Consider the following 18,459-nt stretch of genomic DNA (forward strand, 5'->3'; position numbering starts at 1 on the left):
ATTGTTAAGCCATTATATAAAAAGAGAATGGTCATATACGGATTCTTCCTTTTTTTGGTGCATAAAAATGGACGAGTAACAGCAACTCTTTTTATAGTTCTTCATGGTTAGGACTCTAGGAATCTCAAAGAAGCCCATTAATATGTTAGGGTTCCTTTTCTTATTTAGGGAATTGAAATTAGAACAGTTGTATTTACTATGATTTGGACCTCCTCTCAGCTAGCCATATGTTAAAAACGGACATCCTTTGCTTAGTCTTATTTCTTTTTTATTTTATTGCATTTCCCTTTATTATTTATTCAAATATACAACTAGAAGTTTTTATTTATAATCACATATTAAAAAACCTATATATAACATTGTAGCTTCTATTTCACATATGAGAAAACTAGAATTAGTCTAGGTTGTAGACTGGATTCCTAATTTTTACTTCTTCTAAGAATAGCTTTGTTAACTAAGTTACCACTTCACATTTTGGTCAAAATAACTCAGGTAATGTCTCCCAATTTCTCTGTTACTTCAACTGAAAAGTGAGGATAATGATTTGGCTCCAATATGGCTCATAATTGGGATATATGAGGAATGAACGTTAGTATATTTATCATAAGGATCTTTTTGTAATCTGATGGGCACAGTTTCTGGTGTGAAAACATGATGATAATTTTTGTCATCCAGCTTACCTTGCCAATATATTGATTGAAGGTGTTTTTGTGTATTATGGATATTGTATCAAGTCTTACCTGAACCATTTTTCAGATATCCATTTGCATCTACAGTTGTATACATGATATAAGGTCCAGGCTGATTTACTCCAAAGGGCTGCAATAAAAAAGGAATAAGTAGTTAAGCCTACAAAAGTAAGTAAGTCATTTGAAGTTTCAGACAAATCTCTTACAAATAAATTAAAACAGTTTTACAATAATTATTATATAGAATATATGTTATATATTATGTATATTATATATATACATATATACATATATATGTGTATATATATATATGTATGTGTGTGTGTGTGTGTATATATATATATATATTTTACTTATTGTATATTTATATATTTTACTTATTGTATATTTATATTTTACTATATATATATATATTTTACTTATTGTATATTTATATATATATACACACACACACACACACATACATACATATATGGCAGTTAGAGAACATTTCCTTAAGTAGACAACCTGTTAAGTATTCAAAAGAAAACCTCTGTGGGGCGCCTGGGTGGCTCAGTCAGTTAAGTGGCCGACTTCGGCTCAGGTCATGATCTCGGGGTCCATGAGTTCGAGCCCCATGTCGGGCTCTGTGCTGACAGCTCAGAGCCTGGAGCCTGTTTCAGATTCTGTGTCTCCCTCTCCCTGATCCTCCCCCGTTCATGCTTTGTCTCTCTCTGTCTCAAAAATAAATAAACGTTAAAAAATTTTTTTTTAAAAATAAAAAAAAGAAAACTTCTGTTAGTAGAAAATTCTCAACACTTTAAATGATTTCATAGTTGCGTTTATAGTTATTTTATTGTATATTTCTAACATCTAATATTCTTTATTATATTAATGTGAATATTTTAAGCAAAATTTACTACTTTTGGTTCCACCTAGAATAGAGTTAGGAGAGTCTTATTATGACATTTCTGTTGAGTATAGAATTCCTTTTCCCTTCTGGGATGGATTGGACATAGTTTACATTTTCCCAAAATAAATATCAAAATGAATAAAATCCACCCATAATAATTATAAAAGACTGGAAAATATTAATGAATAGTTCCACCACATTTCTTCTCTTATGCTAGACTTAAGAGAATACATTATTTTCCAGTTTAGGAAAACACAACTGGCAGAGCCTAGTTACAGTCACGATGTTTGGCTCCAATTTGTGTATTTATTGTTCCTTACTTCTGGAACATTCCTCACACCTTGATACAATGATTTATTCTCTCTATATATCAACACTAATTAAATAGAGTACAAAGAAACCAATGTCTTTAATGGGTATCCTAAGAGGAGATGACAAAATGATTAAGAAACTCTTTGAACACTTCACAGAATTCAAAATTCTACTGTTCTTCCCACTAAAGTAGAGAAAAGTTAACTAAGACATGTAGATGGTCTAATGATGTGCTAGAAATGATTTTCCTCCAGGATGACAGGCCAGAAATAATGGATTTAATTGATATGACAATTACCTGATTGAATTTTAAGAGTGTTAGAAGTCTATGGACTTTCAATGGTCATGAGAAAACAGGTTGCTCTAAGAATGGAATTATTCATAAGATATAACTGAGTAAAAGATTTATGAGTAATACAACTACTAACAACAAACTTATCAATGAAGTCCTTTTTTTTCTTAAAATATTTTTTTAATATGTATTTATTTTTGAGAGAGAAAGAGTGAGAGCGTGAGCAGGGGAGGGGCAAAGAGAGAGGGAGACACAGAATCCGAAGCAGGCTCTGGGCTCTGAGCCGTCAGCACAGAGCCCGAGGTGGGGCTTGAACCCACAAGCCATGAGATCATGACCTGAGCTGAAGTTGGGTGCTCAACTGACTGAGCCACCCAGGAGCCCCAGTGAAGTCCTTTTCTGGAGGAAAAAAAAATATTTGTACACTTTGTACAACATATATTACTTCAATGAAAGAATGACCAAGACTCTTTTGCAAATGGGCAAGAGAAAGCATTGTTCTTTAGATATGCACAATTTTAAAGCAACTACAGGTAGTTTTATAGAAGTTACACTATGGAATTATCTTCATGCAATTATTCCTTTTTACTTTATAGTTTTATCATTTATGCAAATGTGTTAAAATATATTTGGTTATGCTTGTTTTAAATTTTTATGTAAATAGAACAATACTGTATGTGTCTTTCTGTTTTTTTAAAACTTGCTTTTAAAAATATATTATTTTGAGATGTATTCATGATTAAGCATGTAGCTGTATAGTTCATTTTCACTGCTTTGGAATATGCCATTCTATGATTAGGGTATATTTTTCATTCTATTGTTGATTGGCACTTGTTTCCTTTTTTTTTGCCATGATAAACATGGCATTCTTATGTATGTTACCTGATGCACAAGTGCTAATAACATTTATCAGGGGTTATGTACCCAGAGCAGAATTGTAAAGTCAGAGGATATGTGTGCATCTTCAAGTGTACTAGGTAGTGCCAGTTTTTTAAAAAAAGTTTTTATTTAAATTCCAGTTAACATACAGTGTGATATTAGTTTCAGGTGTACAATATAGTTATCCAACACTTCCATACAACACCTGTTGTTCATCACAACAAGTGCACTCCTTAATCCCCATCTCCTATTTCACCCATTGCCCTACCCACTTCCCATCTGGTAACCAGTTTGTTCTCTATCGTTAAAAGTTTGATTCTTAGTATGCCTTTCTCATTTCTCCTACCCCCCCTCCCCCGCCCTGCCCTTTCTCCTTTGTTTCTTAAATTCCACATCAGTGAAATCATATGGTATTTGTCTTTCTCTGACTTATTTTGCTTACCATAATAACCTCTAGTTCCATCCATGTCATTGCAAATAGCAAGATTTCATTATTTTTTATGACTAATATTCCATTACATAGATACCACATCTACTTTTTATCCTCTCAAATATAGGGTTAGAGAGTTAGGGCCAGGGTTAGGGTTAGGATTAGGGCCAGGGTAAAGGTATGTGCCTGGCATCCTGCAGTTCAGAGACCTTTCCATAGAGTTAGGTTTAGGGGTTAGGGGCTAAGTGTTAGGTTAGGGGTAAGGTTTGGGTTACGCTATGTGCCTGGCATGCTGCAGTTGAACAACCTCCTCAGAGAACAAAACCCTCAACTTCTGCTGGGGTGAGAATAGACATGGAAGCCATCTACAAAGCTGAGGCAAGGAGAGGATTTGGGGCTCTAAACACTCTTTGAATAGATATTCAATATTTCCTTCTGTTTTTTCCATTATGTTGGTAGGTAGCAATATTATTATTATTATTACTGTTGTTAAGTTTTAATTTAAATTCCAGTTAGTTAATGTACAGTGTAATATTAGTTTCAGGTGTACAATATAGTGATTCAACGCTTCCATACAACACCAGGTGCTCATCACAAGTAGTGCCATTTCTTTCTTTCATTCCCTTTCTTTCTTTCTCTCTCTCTCTCTCTCTCTTCTAAAGTGGTAATACAGGTTTACACTCCTACTAGCTGAATGTTGCTTCACATGCTTAGCAACAAACATTGCTAATGTGGTATACACTTCTTAATATGAATTATTTCATCTCTCCTAGGTTTATTTCTTTGGAATAGGGTATGCCCTTTCATAGTTTACTCTTGTCTCATCCCACCGAAGCTTGAAATAATATTTATGAGGCTACATTTATCACTGTGTTACAACCTCAAATTTACTTCATTACCCATGGTCTCGTCTATGTGCTGGAATATTGGTATCTTGAATATAAGCAGTGTTTTCAGTGAACTTCCCCAAATGTATTCTAGACTATTTTTTGTACTTCACACTTGAAAAATTTCATACTATTATCCACAGTACCTTATTTTACAGATTTACTTAGGCATGTTTTTCTCTCTTGTTCTATATTCATTTAAAAAATAAGGTCAGCAAGTCACTATTATGAGTCTTAAAGCTGAATTTCACTTCTCACCATGGGTCAGTCACTTTAATATTGAAATCCAGATTCAATTCCTCCATACAATAGTTCTGAGTATGGTGGAAGGTCCCTGGGTCCCTGGGATATCCCAAGGTCCCACTGTAAAAAGGGTGAATAATCAGCAGTGGCACTAAACTATGGTTGTTCATTAGGTATTTCAATTTAGCCAACATTTTCTTGAAAATGACAAGGCAAGTCTGTCATTTGTAGGAAAATGACTGGCAGTATTCGTGGCTAATGATAAAATTTGAGCTTCTCAATGAAAATTGGAATTTTATTTATTTTTTAAATTTTAGAGAACGAGCGTAAGTAAGGGAGGGGGCAGGGGTGGGGGGGAAGGGGGGGAAGAGAGAGAGAGAGAGAGGGAGAGAGAGAGAAATATCTTAAGCAGGTTCCATGCTTAGCATGGAGCCTGATGTGAGGCTCAATTCCACAACCTGGGATCATGACCTGAGCTGAAATCAAGAGATGGACACTCAATGGACTGAGCGAGCCACCTAGGTGCCCTGAAAATTGGAATTTTAGAAGACTTGTATCCACCACTGTGAGCCTGAAATATTAAAAACTTAACAACTTTTCCGATGTGATCAGTGGTGATATAACAAGTGTGATTTTATTTTGTTTATTTAATTAGTTAAATTTTTTAGTAGGCTTCAGGTCCAGTGTGGAGCTCAACGCTGGGCTTAAACTCATGACCCTGAGATCAAGACTTGAGCTGAGATCAAGAGTTGGACACTTAACTGACTCAGCCTCCCAGGCACCCCTAACAAGTGTGATTTTAAAATATTATATAATGAAATATGTTAATATTGGGAAGATCTGCATAACTTGGTAAACCAGTATTTTCCAAATGACCAATGCATGATGTTATTAAATCATTCATGGATAAAAGAAGATTCAAAGTACAAGACAGACCAATGGATTTTAAAATAACAGAGGAGAATCACTTCTAGAATGGTATAGTAAGGACCTCAAAAATCTCCTTCATAAAAGCAATGAGAACACTGGTAAAAAAAAAAATTGTCAAATCCTTTCAGGACTCTGGAAATCAAAGTTTTGCAAGCATCTGAAAAGAAAAGAACTTCAAGAAAAGAACTGAATATTGTTAAGAATAGTGCACTTTGCTGCATTTTAATTTGTCCTATTCCTATAACCCTTTCCCTAGCTCTGAAGTAGGCTTTGAAATCAGCAGCTCTGCAACTACATTAGCGTGAAAATGAAAGCATAGCAGCTAATAGAGGGGCAGAACAGGTTGGGAGCTCCCAAAGCCTCATCCACAGAGAAATGTCACTATTTGCTGTGTCTGGCAGTTTTCACCAAAGCTCTATTCTAACTATCTTTATTTGGAAAGACTGAGAACTTGCTCTGGGTGGATAGCCCTATCACACTGGGACATTTATTAAAAACAATCATTAGCAATTGCTTCTTTGATACCAGTTTGGGCTAATAAGAGGTTGACCAAATCTTAAAAGGCAAAATGTGAACAAGATGTTCAAAGACGGGCTTTGAAAAGCTCTGACATATTTCTGGAGACTAGCAGGCCACACACGTGTAACACTGTTTCCAGACAAAAGACCACAAAGGCCCTAATCTCTCATCTAATATCTCATTTAAGGAAATGTCTATCCAATTATATCTGACTCTTAGGCTGAGTAGGGAGTTCAGTGGCTACACACAATAGAGACTTTAAAGTATTAGCCCAGGAAAATCACTGAAAAAACAGGAGCAACAACAACAAACACCAAAAACAACAAACCCAGGGGAGAGATCTCCATTATATAAAATGTCTGGTTTTTAAAAGAAAATTATGACACAAATAGGAGAGTTTGGTTCATACATAGAGGGAAGAAAAGCAGTCAGTAGAAATTGCCCCCAAGGCAGCCTAGATGTTTGACTTACTAAGCAGAGATTTTATTTTTATTTTTTTATTATTTTTTAAAATTTAGGGGCGCCTGGGTGGCTCAGTCGGTTAAGCGTCCGACTTTGGCTCAGGTCACGATCTCGCGGTCCGTGAGTTTGAGCCCCGCGTTGGGCTGTGTGCTGACTGCTCAGAGCCTGGAGCCTGTTTCAGATTCTGGGTCTCCCTCTCTCTCTGACCCTCCCCATTCATGCTCTGTCTCTCTGTGTCTCAAAAATAAAAATAAACATTAAAAGTTTATTTAAAAAAAATTTAAATCCAAGTTTCTTAACATATAGTGTAATAATTATTTCAGGAATAGACTTTAGTGATTCATCACTTACATATAACACCCAGTGCTCAACCCAACAAGTGCCCTTTGTAATGCTCATCGCCCATGTTAGCCCATCCTCCTACCCAACACCCCACCATCAACCCTCAGTTTGTTCTCTGTATTTATGAGTCTCTTATGGTTTGTCTCCTTCTGTTTTTTTTTCAATTTTTATTACTTTTGCTTTCCTTCACTATGTTCATCTGTTTTGTTTCTTAAATTCCACAGATGAGTGAAATCATATATTTGTCTTTCTCTGACTTATTTCGCTTAGCGTAATACACTCTAGTTCCCTCCACATTGTTGCAAATAGCAAGATTTCATTTTTTTATCGTCAATATTCCATTATGTGTGTGTGTGTGTGTGTGTGTGTGTGTGTGTGTGTACACACACACCTTCTTTATCCATTCATCTGTTGATGGACATTTGGGCTCCTTCCATACTTTGGCCATTGTTGATACTGCTGCTATAAACATTGACGTGCATGAATCCCTTCGAATCAGCACTCCTGTATACCTAGTAGTGCAACTGTTGGGTCATAGGGTAGTTCTATTTTTAATTTTTTCAGGAACATCCATGTTTTCCAAAATGACTGCACCAGTTTGCATTCCCACCAGCAGTGCAAAGGAGATCCTCTTCGCATCCTTGCCAACATCTGTTGTTGCCTGAGTTGTTAATTTTAGCCATTCTAACAGGTGTGAGGAGGTAGGTCATTGTGGTTCATTGTGGTTTTTTTGGGAGGGGGGGCAAATAAAAGTTTATTTGAGTTAGCTTGAATGTGGGGCAATATAGTATAAAAAACACATCTTTATTTTTTACTTTATTTTTATTTTTTTAAAAATATAATTTATTGTTAAGTTAGCTAACACACAGTATGATACAGTGTGCCCTTGGCTTTGGAAGTAGATTCCCATGATTCATCACTTACATGTAACACCCAGTGCTCATCCCAACAAGTGCCATCCTCAATGCCCATCACCCATTTTCCCCTCTCCCTTGTCCCCATTAACCCTCAATTTGTTCTCCGTATTTAAGAGTCTCTTATGGTTGCCTCCCTCTCTTTTGAAACTATTTTTTTCCCTTCCTTTCCCCCCATGGTCTTCTCTTAAGTTTCTCAAATTCCACATGAGTAAAAACATATGATATCTCTTTCTCTGACTTATTTCACTTAGCAAGTAATTAATTAAAAAACCATGTTGTTGGCACATAATGCATGAAGATGTAATTTGTATGACAACAAAAGAACAAAAGAGGGGGGAGTAAACTGAGGTATACTGGAGCAAAGTTTTTTTTATGCTATTGAAATTAAGTTGGCATTAATATGAATTAAATAGATTGTTTCTAAGATGGAAACTAATTCTGAGAGAAACTACTAAGAAAATAAGTTAAAAAAATAGAGTATAAGAAACAAGGGATTTAAAATCCCATCTAGATGGTAACCCAATTAGAGCTGGAGTGGCCATACGACACTTTAAGACAAAATACACTTTAAGAGGAAATTTGTTACTAGAGACAAAAAGGACATTTTACAATGATAAAAGGAGATATAATTATACATTTTTTTAATGTTCATTTATTTTTGACAGAGAGAGAGACAGAGCATGAGCAGGAGGGGCAGAGAGAGAGGGAGACACAGAATCTGAAGCAGGCTCCAGGCTCTGAGCTGCCAGCACAGAGCCTGACATGGGGCTCGAACTCACAGACCATGAGATCATGACCTGAGCCGAAGATGGACACTCAACCGACTGAGCCAGACAGGCACCCCAAAAGGAGACATAATTATAAATGCACCTAACAACAGAGTTCCAAAATACATAAAGAATTGATGGGAGAAATAAATAATTCAACAATAATGGCTGGATACTATTATAATTATCAAAAAACCAGTTTTATTAATGTATAGTACAATGAGGCAGAAGATCAACAAGGAAATAGATGACTTAATACTATAAATCATTTAGATGTAGCAGATGTGGAAAGAAAACTGCACTCGTCTCCAGCAGAATGCATATTCTTATCAAGCACACATAGAACATTCTCCAGGGGGAACCAAGTAGTAGACCATAAAACAAGCCTCAATAAATGTAAATTCACAAATGTATGGAAAATTATTCAACAGACTTGTAAATAATCAGTGGGTAACGTAACAGAGCAAGAAAAATTCATTGATATGGTTTAAAATTCCTCACTACAAGCAACCTGTCAATAACTGCCACTTGTTCAGCCTCAGTATAGTATTAATCTGAACAGGAAATCAAACTTCCCCATTTTCTACTATACATGTGTGAGAAGTAAAATTTTTTTCATGTATTTCAACGAAAACAACAAAAAACTGAATGCAAAAAGAGATAGAAGAATCTTCTGTCTTCTATTATGCCAGACATTAAAGAGATTAAAAAAAAAATGTAAAGCAATGCCACTCCACTAATTTTTAAATTTGGAAGGTATAATTTTTTCATAAAATATAGGTTATGTTAACATACAATGGGTTTATTGTTATTTTTAAATGAATTAATAGAAACATTAGCAATTATTTGTTTTTAATTTCAAATAGAGTAATAGTGATAGACATAACTCAAAGAAAACTCTTCGGGGTCCTTAGACCAAGGAGTTTTAAAACCACTGCGTACATAATGAGTAATAAATCCTGCTTTGCCTTCCCCATTTGAAATGATATGACTGATACCTCTGCCTATAAATCTTTTTGGTCTCTTACTCTATATGTCATAGCATTACACATGTTTCAGAGTTGTTTTTTTTTCTTCCCCAAGATAGTGCCACTTGGCATTTATATGAATAGTCAGTACAGAATATACTAAAAAATGATCATGCTTACACTGAGTGCCAAGATACTTGGAATAATTTTTACCCTGTGTCTCTTCTAATACAGTAGAAGTGCTAGGAGTATTGCTATATCTTTAGTATCTTTTACATATCTGTATTAAGAATTTCTGAAATAATTCCTCTAGTTCATGTAAGTATTTATGCACACATCTTAAATTCCTTTAGGTGAAACCTGAAAAGGTAATATGCCAGGAGCCCAAACTATGGGAATGTCAATCAGGAATGATGATAACACATCTGTGAGTTTCACATTAATTTCTTCTTCACACTTCCTCTGAAATGGATTTTTGTTCTGTTATGGACTGAATGTTTGTCTCCACCCCAAATTTATATGTTGAAGCCACAACTCCTAATGTGCTGATATCTGGAAGGTAATTAGGGTTAGAGAGGTCATGAGAGTGCAACCCTCGAGACACCACAGAGCTTGCTCTCTCTCTCTCCATGTGCTCAAACCTAGAAAGGCAATATGAACACAAAGCAAGAAGGTGACCCTTGGCAAGCCAGGAAGAGAGCCTCCATCAAAACGTGACCATACTGGTACCCTGATCTTAGACTTCCAGGTTCCATAACTGTGAGAACATAAATTTCTATTGTATTGTGTAATGGTAGTCAGAGCTGATTAATACAATAATTTTAGGCCTGTGAGTTATTCCATATATTTCATATATTGAGAGTATTTTAGGTATTAGCTTTTCAAATCCTGAGAATAACAATGTAGTTTTTAGAGTCAGACAATATGGATTCAAATTTCTCCTCTTTATTTTCTGTGTGATCTTCGGCAGGTTACTTAACTCCTCCCTGTTTCAGTTCCCTCATCTTAAATTAAGGATAATCACAGTACCTCTCTCATAGGATTATAGTGAAGACTGAGCAAATATGTGTAAAATAATTAGAACAGTGCCTGGACACAGTAAGTATTCAATATGTATGCATTATTGTTTTTTAATTTTGGTAATGAAATCTCCTTTTCAATTATGTTGAACTATTAAGTGAGCAAAATTATTTTGATTATAACCAGAAACATTTATCAAGTTCACCTTCTTGTTTTTTTTTATTGTAGGATTCTAAAACTACATGAATAATTTCTTTGCAAGAATTTATCTTTGGAATAAAATTCCACTTCCAAGTATACATAATTGCTGTGTAAGACAAAGATGGCCTATAGTAAATCCCTTTCCCCAATGTCCAGGGCTGTGGACTGGACTTTCAAACTTTAGAAAGCACTGAACACCTGGAGTGACTGTTAAAATACAGATGGATTGAGTGCATCCTCAGATGTTCTTATTTCACATGTCTGGGTGAGCCCTTGGGAATGTGCATTTCTTACACTTTCCAGAGATGCTGATGCTGGTTGTTCGGGGACCCCACTTATCTACTAGGACTACATTTTGTATACTTTATAAAAATTATCAGCTTATGAGAGTATTTAGCATACCCTAAGTTTTTATTTAATGATTGGATTTGATTGAATACAAGAGAATAAAACCACTGATTCAGTTGGGTACACAGAAAACACTGAGACACTTCTCATTCTTTTCAATTGCTTATAGTGGTGCGGATTTTTTTTTTTTTATAGTAGCAATGCACCTTTCTTAACCAACACAAATTTTGCAAAGCAGTAAAATGAGAGTTCATAGAATTGAAATTTCGCAGATTTGAAAGGCAGAGAGATTCAAGATGGGAATCATTAAGCTTTCTGAATTGTGTGATATAATATGAAATGTTTATTTACTTTAAATTATTTAGCTCTTAAAAGGCATGATCTGAAAGTATTTATTGTGTAAGTGCTTTCACGTGGCCTATACTATTATGACTTGAGCATACTCAATTTTCATCTGTAACTACAAAATAGTGTGACCTTTTCCTCTTAAGGGCAAACTTAAGGCTATCAGATAGGTATATAAGTGAAGTGTAGGGTCTTGTTGGAATATGTGTGGGAGTAGAATTCCCTTGACAAGCAAGGAAGCAAGTAGTATACATAAGAAAATATGGATATTTCAGCATTAAATAACCTTTATTAAATTTGCAAGCAAATTTTAATTTGCAAGTGATTTAAATTGAGAGAAAGAACAATCATGTAGACGGAAGCACTCCTATCTTGAGCAATAAATCAGAGTATTTCAAATGAGAGAATCTTATAGCTTGTACAGTTTCACAAGAGATAGTTTAAAATGATTTGGAGGGAACATCTCTGAAACAGCAAATATTTGACTGAATGGATATTTAGGGTGCTAGCTTAAAAAGTTTAGTTAATCAGAGAAAGATGAGAGTAACTTTTACTTTCTATTGTTGTTATTCTGCCCAGATGTCTGCAAACATTTTCTCTATAGAGCCAGATAGACAGTAAATATTTTAGGCTTTGTGGACCATAAGGTCTTGCATTGCCAGTTACTTTGATATAGCATTAAAGTAGCCATAGATAATATGTAAATAAATGAGTGCGGCTGTGTCCCAATAATACTTAATTCACAAAAACAGTCAGGAAGCTGGATTTGTCCACTGGATGGTGTTTTCTTGCCCCTGTTCTATTCAACAGAAAGAACAATAAGGCAGAAATTATAAAATTCTAAGTAGTTTGTCTGATATGGATGATCACTCTAGCATAAGGTTTATATGTGCCAATGATGTGTTTTAACGTTTAGAAATGTTTTCCACATACATGGGATAAGGAAAAGGTACTTACTATAAATGGGAAGACTTGTAACAATACATAAAGTAAACAATCTCTTTTTTATCACTTCCTATATTAAGTGAGTAATTATCAAGTTCTTCACCATTTCACGAGAGTTTCTTCCTTTTTACAGTAAGACATCTAAGTTCCTGAATTGAACAGAAAAAGACACAGGTTTTTGGTTTTGTTTTTTTTTTTTTTGTCCCTGGTTTGTAAGTGGGGGAAGAAGGCTGAGTCAGGGTCTAGGAATGGACCTGGTGCTGCTTTGGAGGTCCTGAGTTTCATCTGAAGTTTACAGACACACTTTTGAGGATGTAACCTGTAGTAAGTGGTACAGTAATCTTGGTTGTGTAAGTGTTAAGAGTTCTTGCTTAATGAAACAAATGCATACTAGTTTCTATAAAATGAACTGTTTTCTCTTTGAAATTCCTCCCCCCTACAGAATTCACACTGAGGTCAACGTTCCCCCCTACACATTCCTATGGAGACCTAACATCCAGGATTAGCAAGAAGTGTATTAAATGTCTTTTTTTTTCGAGCTGCCCAAAGAGTGTCTTTGAAGACACTCTTGAATTGTTTTTGCTGTGGACATTTGATTTCCTAAACAATCCAAGCCCATTCCCCTCTTTTATGCTTTTACCCCATCCATTCCTCTCCCATCCCTCCAATTTTTAACTACCTGAATTGGGTATGTTCGCCCAGTTATAAGCACTCCTAACGCTGGGTACTTTATTACTGAAGTGCTCATCATTCTTGTAATTCTTCATATGGTCTTGGATTGTGAATTCCATGAGGTTGGGTACAATTTTGGATTTGTTCACTGCTGTATCCCAATGTTTTATAGTGGAGCCTGGATCATGGTAAGTGCTTAACAACTATTTTTTTTCAATGACTGAAGGAATGATGTGGTTTTATAATTCAGGTCACAAGAATTTACTCTTAGTAGCCCCAGGGCCTACAGCCACGTCAACCTTAGGCACTAAATAAATGATGCCTTCGCATATACTATTTTCCTCTACCTGGACTGCCCTCCTGCTTCTGTACCTACTAAAATCCTAGTCCTTCAAGAATCAAGTCATGGTCACCATGGAAGACTCTACAGGTTGTCCATTTTACCACTCTAGGGGGTGCCACTGACATAGACTGTGACATGAATGGTGAAACCCTGGAGCTGTGCAATATAAAGGCCACTCCCAGCTCAAATATCTCATTCTACTAGTATGCTGTACTAGTGTACTAGACTGTGATCTCCATGAGGGCAGTGATTTTTGTCTCATGTAGCACCTAGAACATAGCAGGAAGTGAATAAATAAATATTGACTGAATACATGAATGACCTCCTCAGTCATAAAAAAATCATTGGTCCTTTATGTCTTACATTTTGTTCTTGCTTCTGGTTTGGCAACTTTTTTTGTGTGGAATGATGTGTATAAGTGCCTCACGATTATGACCCAGTTCCCAGTGATTCTGAATCTTCTTTTTTATACTGGAATGTGAGGGTTTTAGAGAGCCTGTAATAGTAAGATTGAAGGCATGATGCCATATTTACACACAGGCAGATCAACTCTCCACAGAAATTTCTGGAAATTGTGCACAACCATGTTTTAATGTGGTCTGAAAATTTCACATCAGGGTGTGGTACATACAGTTTAGGTCACAAACCATGGTTTTTGAGAAGTGCTGTTTGAGAGTGAAGGCTCTGGAAACTTAGATAGGAAGCACAAATAAGCCTTAATGGATGACAGTTATACTCACAGGTGCCAGCCCAAACATAAGGTACACCACCAGGCATTGATGGCTTGAATTGTATAAAAGAGTGGTGTCCCATGTTCTAAGAGTTGGGGGAAGGGAGGGACTGTGTCATACGTGTGGGTGACCAAACCTCATGTTTTCAGCAATGATATCTAGTATATTGTGATTTAATATTCTGTGTATTTTGGGGTCTCAGATCATACAGGAGCATTTTTTCTCTTGGATTCACTGCAAAGCCCAAGGATTTACTCACACTTTCCTGGACACACCTCACTTAACATGACATTTGTACAATGATGTTTTGTATCAGGCTGAGTAAGTGGTAAAGCAGTCAATCATTGAGTGTATAACCCTGGGTAAGCATTGCCAAACAATGGCCCCTGTGGCAAACCTGGCCTGCATCCTGTTTTTATAAATTTTTATTGGAACACAGATTTTTGCTCATTGTTTACATATTGTCTATGGCTGCTTTTACTTTAGAGTTGAGTAGTTGAGATGGAGACCATGTGACCCACACAAAGCTGAAACTATTCACTCTCTGGTCTTTTACAGTTTGCCAACTTCTGACTTAGGAGACGAAGCCTCCTTCTGTCATTAGAAGAAGTCATGTTGTAATTGCCTATTTTCGTTTTTAAATTGAAGTATAGTTAACATACAATTTTACAGTAGTTTCAGTTTTTATTTTCAAGGCAGAAACATATTTGTTGAAAACATTTCATAAATTGATTTCATAAATTTGGGTAAGAAAAAATTAAGACATTAGCTATTCCTCTGGAATGCTGAGCCGTATACCCCATCATCTAGTAAGTTCACTTTCTGTGTGAAAATCAGTACAAATCTCTCACATTGTCCCAACTTTCCTTTTAAATGTCATGTCTGATATTCGTTTGAGAGAATTCAGAGAAGTTAAATGAAAAAATATTAGTGATCTCTCAAGTTTTCCATTCTAGAAGTAAACAAGGACTATATTTGGCTCATTTTTCTTGTTCTAGGATGTGTCATATTGATGCAACACTGGGTGCTGTATTATACAGATTGTTTTAAACTAACTGTCCTCTGTATGCCTGTTGAATTATAGAAAATCAGGGTTGGAATACATTTCATTTCTTCATTAGATTATCTTTTTAAGTAGCCTAGACAAATCTTGGGGTTTTTATGTCACTGTTAAGTGCCTGATTATCTAAGGATTTGTTTTAAGGTCTTGGGCTCCTACTTGGAGACTACAGTATATTTTACATCATTGGCTCTGGATGGTAAAACTAAACTGGAAGAACTTGTAAGACACATTGTGTTAGCTAAAATCAATATTAGGTTTAACTATGCAATATAAAGTTTATGATTCTAAAATGTTAGAAAAATAGGTGACTTACATATGGATTTATTTTTCTCACAGGTAATTTTTTTATCTTGTTCATGTTTTTATAAACACTCATGGATATTTTTCCTTATTTTCTTTTTTTTTTAATTTTTTTTTCAATGTTTATTTATTTTTGGGACAGAGAGAGACAGAGCATGAACGGGGGAGGGGTAGAGAGAGAGGCAGACACAGAATCGGAAACAGGCTCCAGGCTCTGAGCCATCAGCTCAGAGCCCGATGCGGGGCTCGAACTCACGGACCGCGAGATCGTGACCTGGCTGAAGTCGGACGCTTAACCGACTGCGCCACCCAGGCGCCCCTCCTTATTTTCATTAGTGTTAACTGTATTGCCTAATTTAGTTCAATATTGAATTTTTTCTATTATTTCTTATTTCTTCAAGACATTAAATTCAGTAAATTATTTATTTAATTTTGGTTATTTTCCTGTTAAAAATGCAAGGAATTTTTCCCTTTGTAAAGGACTATAAAAGGACATTAAATGTAGAAAAATTTCAATTTTTTTCTATCCTTGGTAGAGGAAAGATGATATTGCCACTGTCAGGTGTGATAAAAAGGCAAATACTTAGAATTAAAGGTAGAATAATATTTTAAAAAGATATCAAATACATAAATCTGTTTTGATCAATAAATATTTGTTGTAGCAAAGACTAGTGTCTTTTAAAGATGGGAAGGTAAAAGTACTAAATCAGATTATTTTCCTTAAAATAAAGACAAAGAGAAACTTACTTGGCTTATACTTTCTCATATTATTCCTACACAGAACAAATACAAGCCTGAGAATATTTCTGATTGAAAAGATGAAAAAAAATGTTGAAGATACATCTTGTTCTGCTACATATATTAAAAATCTGTTTGTAGTAACAACTGAAACATCTGTCTCATAATGAGGTATCTCTGAGAACATAAATAAGGGATGTTTTCCCTTTATATCAGGGCTTTGCAGAATGCATTTCTCTTGTGAATAGCTTGTAATTTATTCTGCAAATGTTCAAACTTAACAATGAATATGTTAAGTGATTGTGGTTAAGAGGTGGTATGTGGATTGTGATTGTGGTTAAGAGGTGGTATGGTAAATTTATCAATGAAGGCCCATAAAAAAAAAGGAAACCAAATTTTAGGAAAAGCTCATTTATTCATACATAAATATTTATTGTGCTACTATGTGTCAGGTCACTGTGTTAGGGAGTAAGTACAGAATAATAAACAAGACCCAGTCTCCTTCAAGGGCTGAACACAGATAACTCACCAAATACAGAAGTGGTAAGTAGCAGGACTATGTATAGGGTGCTAAGAAACAACAGATGGTATATCCAGACCTATGTCAGTGGGGAGCCCAGGAATGATTCTCAGAGGAAATACTGTCTGAAAGCTGACCTGAAGGTCACATGAAGGACTCTAGGAGAAGGTGGAGAAGAGGAGGCTTCAGGACAGAGAAAAAACATGCAAGAGGCTGGAGATGAGACAGAATGGCAGAACAAGTAGTTATGTGTGGCTGAGAGAGCTGGGAGTGGGTGTGAGGAGAAATGGCAAGGAATATGGCTGAAGAGGTAAACAAAAGCTCAAGCTAGGTCAAACTAGGTCTAACTAGATTTGGACCATTTTTCAAGGACAAAGAGAAGCCACTGAAGGTCTGTATTTTAGAAAGATCACTGGGGTACCTTTTTGAAGGATGGCTCAGATAACTCCCAACAGTCAGGCATGAAAAGCAAGAACAATGATAACCTGGGCTAAATGATGATTGGATAGAGGAAGGATATTTAAGGGTTGAGACCAATAACCTAGTAGATCTGGGGGGTAAGGGAAAGGAAAAAGTAACTGAGAAAGGGAACATAAGAAGTGGACTGAGTTTTTGTGGGGAAACACTGGATTTCAGTTTTATCAGTCCCTGTAAGACACTCAGATATAAAGGTCTGAAGCTCAGGAGAGATGGCTGGAAAACAGGTTTGGGAGTGATCAGTATACAAATGGCAAAAACAAGCACCCCAAAACAAAACAAAACAAAACAAAACACCCACCAAACAAATAGGGGAGAGACTGAGATAACTGAGAGAGTAGAGTGAGAAGAGAACCTAGAGTGAGAGCCTGAGGAGCACCTGCATTTCCAGGTGGGCAGAGTAAATGTCCATAAAGGAAAAGGGAGAATGGCCAGAGAAGTGGAAGGGAGCCAGAAAGCATGAAAATAAAGGAAACCAAGGAAAGGAGAGTGTTCCTAGGAGTGGTCAGGAGAACCAGGCCTCAGGTCAAATGCTAGATTACGACAGTCGGTTAAGGATATGGAAGTAACTAATTGGGAGAGATCCAATGGTGGACAACTTAATAAATTTGACTGAGCAGAGAAAACCGAGATTAGGTAATAGCTGGAGAGGATGTGAGGTTCTGGAAAATATGCATATTTGCTCTTGCAGATAAGAGAGATTTGGGTACTCCTTAAATGCTGAAGGGAAGGCAGCAACAGAGAGGCGGAGGTTGAATACACAGGCTAGGTAAAATAAACAATGGAATGAGGTCTCTGAGAAGGATGTGGGACTCACAGCATAATTAGTACATTGATTAATAAAAAAAAAATAGCAAAAGGGATGGGTGTGGATGAAGAGATTATATTTAGTGCTATAGAAGATAACTGAAACTGGTAAGCACGGGCCCTGTGCTATGTTCTAGGACATACAGACAGGCAAAACAGATCCTTCCTCTGTCCTCATGAAACTACTTAAAAGGAATATGCATGGATTCTTTTTGTATATAGCAGATTAAAGGACTATTTCCAACCCTTTGTTCAATGAGAATACTCATATGCCTGCTTATAGACTCATAATCCATAAAGTGGGAAAAGTCAGCAGGTAATTCTTAAAAGAATTACCAATTGACAGAGAAAGAAGCTATAATCTCTACTAACACAGTATATGTTATTATTTTTAAAATGTTTTTATTTATTTTTGAGACA

The 18,459-nt window shown here is 35.9% G+C and overlaps 1 protein-coding gene across 2 annotated transcripts in view; it reads right to left on the reverse strand.

Annotated features, from left to right (window-relative positions):
• ITFG1 (integrin alpha FG-GAP repeat containing 1) overlaps positions 1 to 18,459 on the reverse strand; it is a 349,315-nt gene that overhangs the window by 63,643 nt on the left and 267,213 nt on the right. For both annotated transcript variants that reach the window (XM_047078354.1, XM_047078355.1), the window contains exon 14: positions 741 to 819. In XM_047078354.1, the coding sequence (XP_046934310.1) occupies positions 741 to 819 (79 nt within the window). The remainder of the gene's footprint in view (positions 1 to 740; positions 820 to 18,459) is intronic.

This window comes from Lynx rufus, unplaced genomic scaffold (assembly GCF_022079265.1).
Source record: "Lynx rufus isolate CCGP_SWC_20201006 ecotype Redwood Valley unplaced genomic scaffold, mLynRuf1.p SCAF_16, whole genome shotgun sequence".
NCBI classification, from domain to species: Eukaryota; Metazoa; Chordata; class Mammalia; order Carnivora; family Felidae; genus Lynx; species Lynx rufus.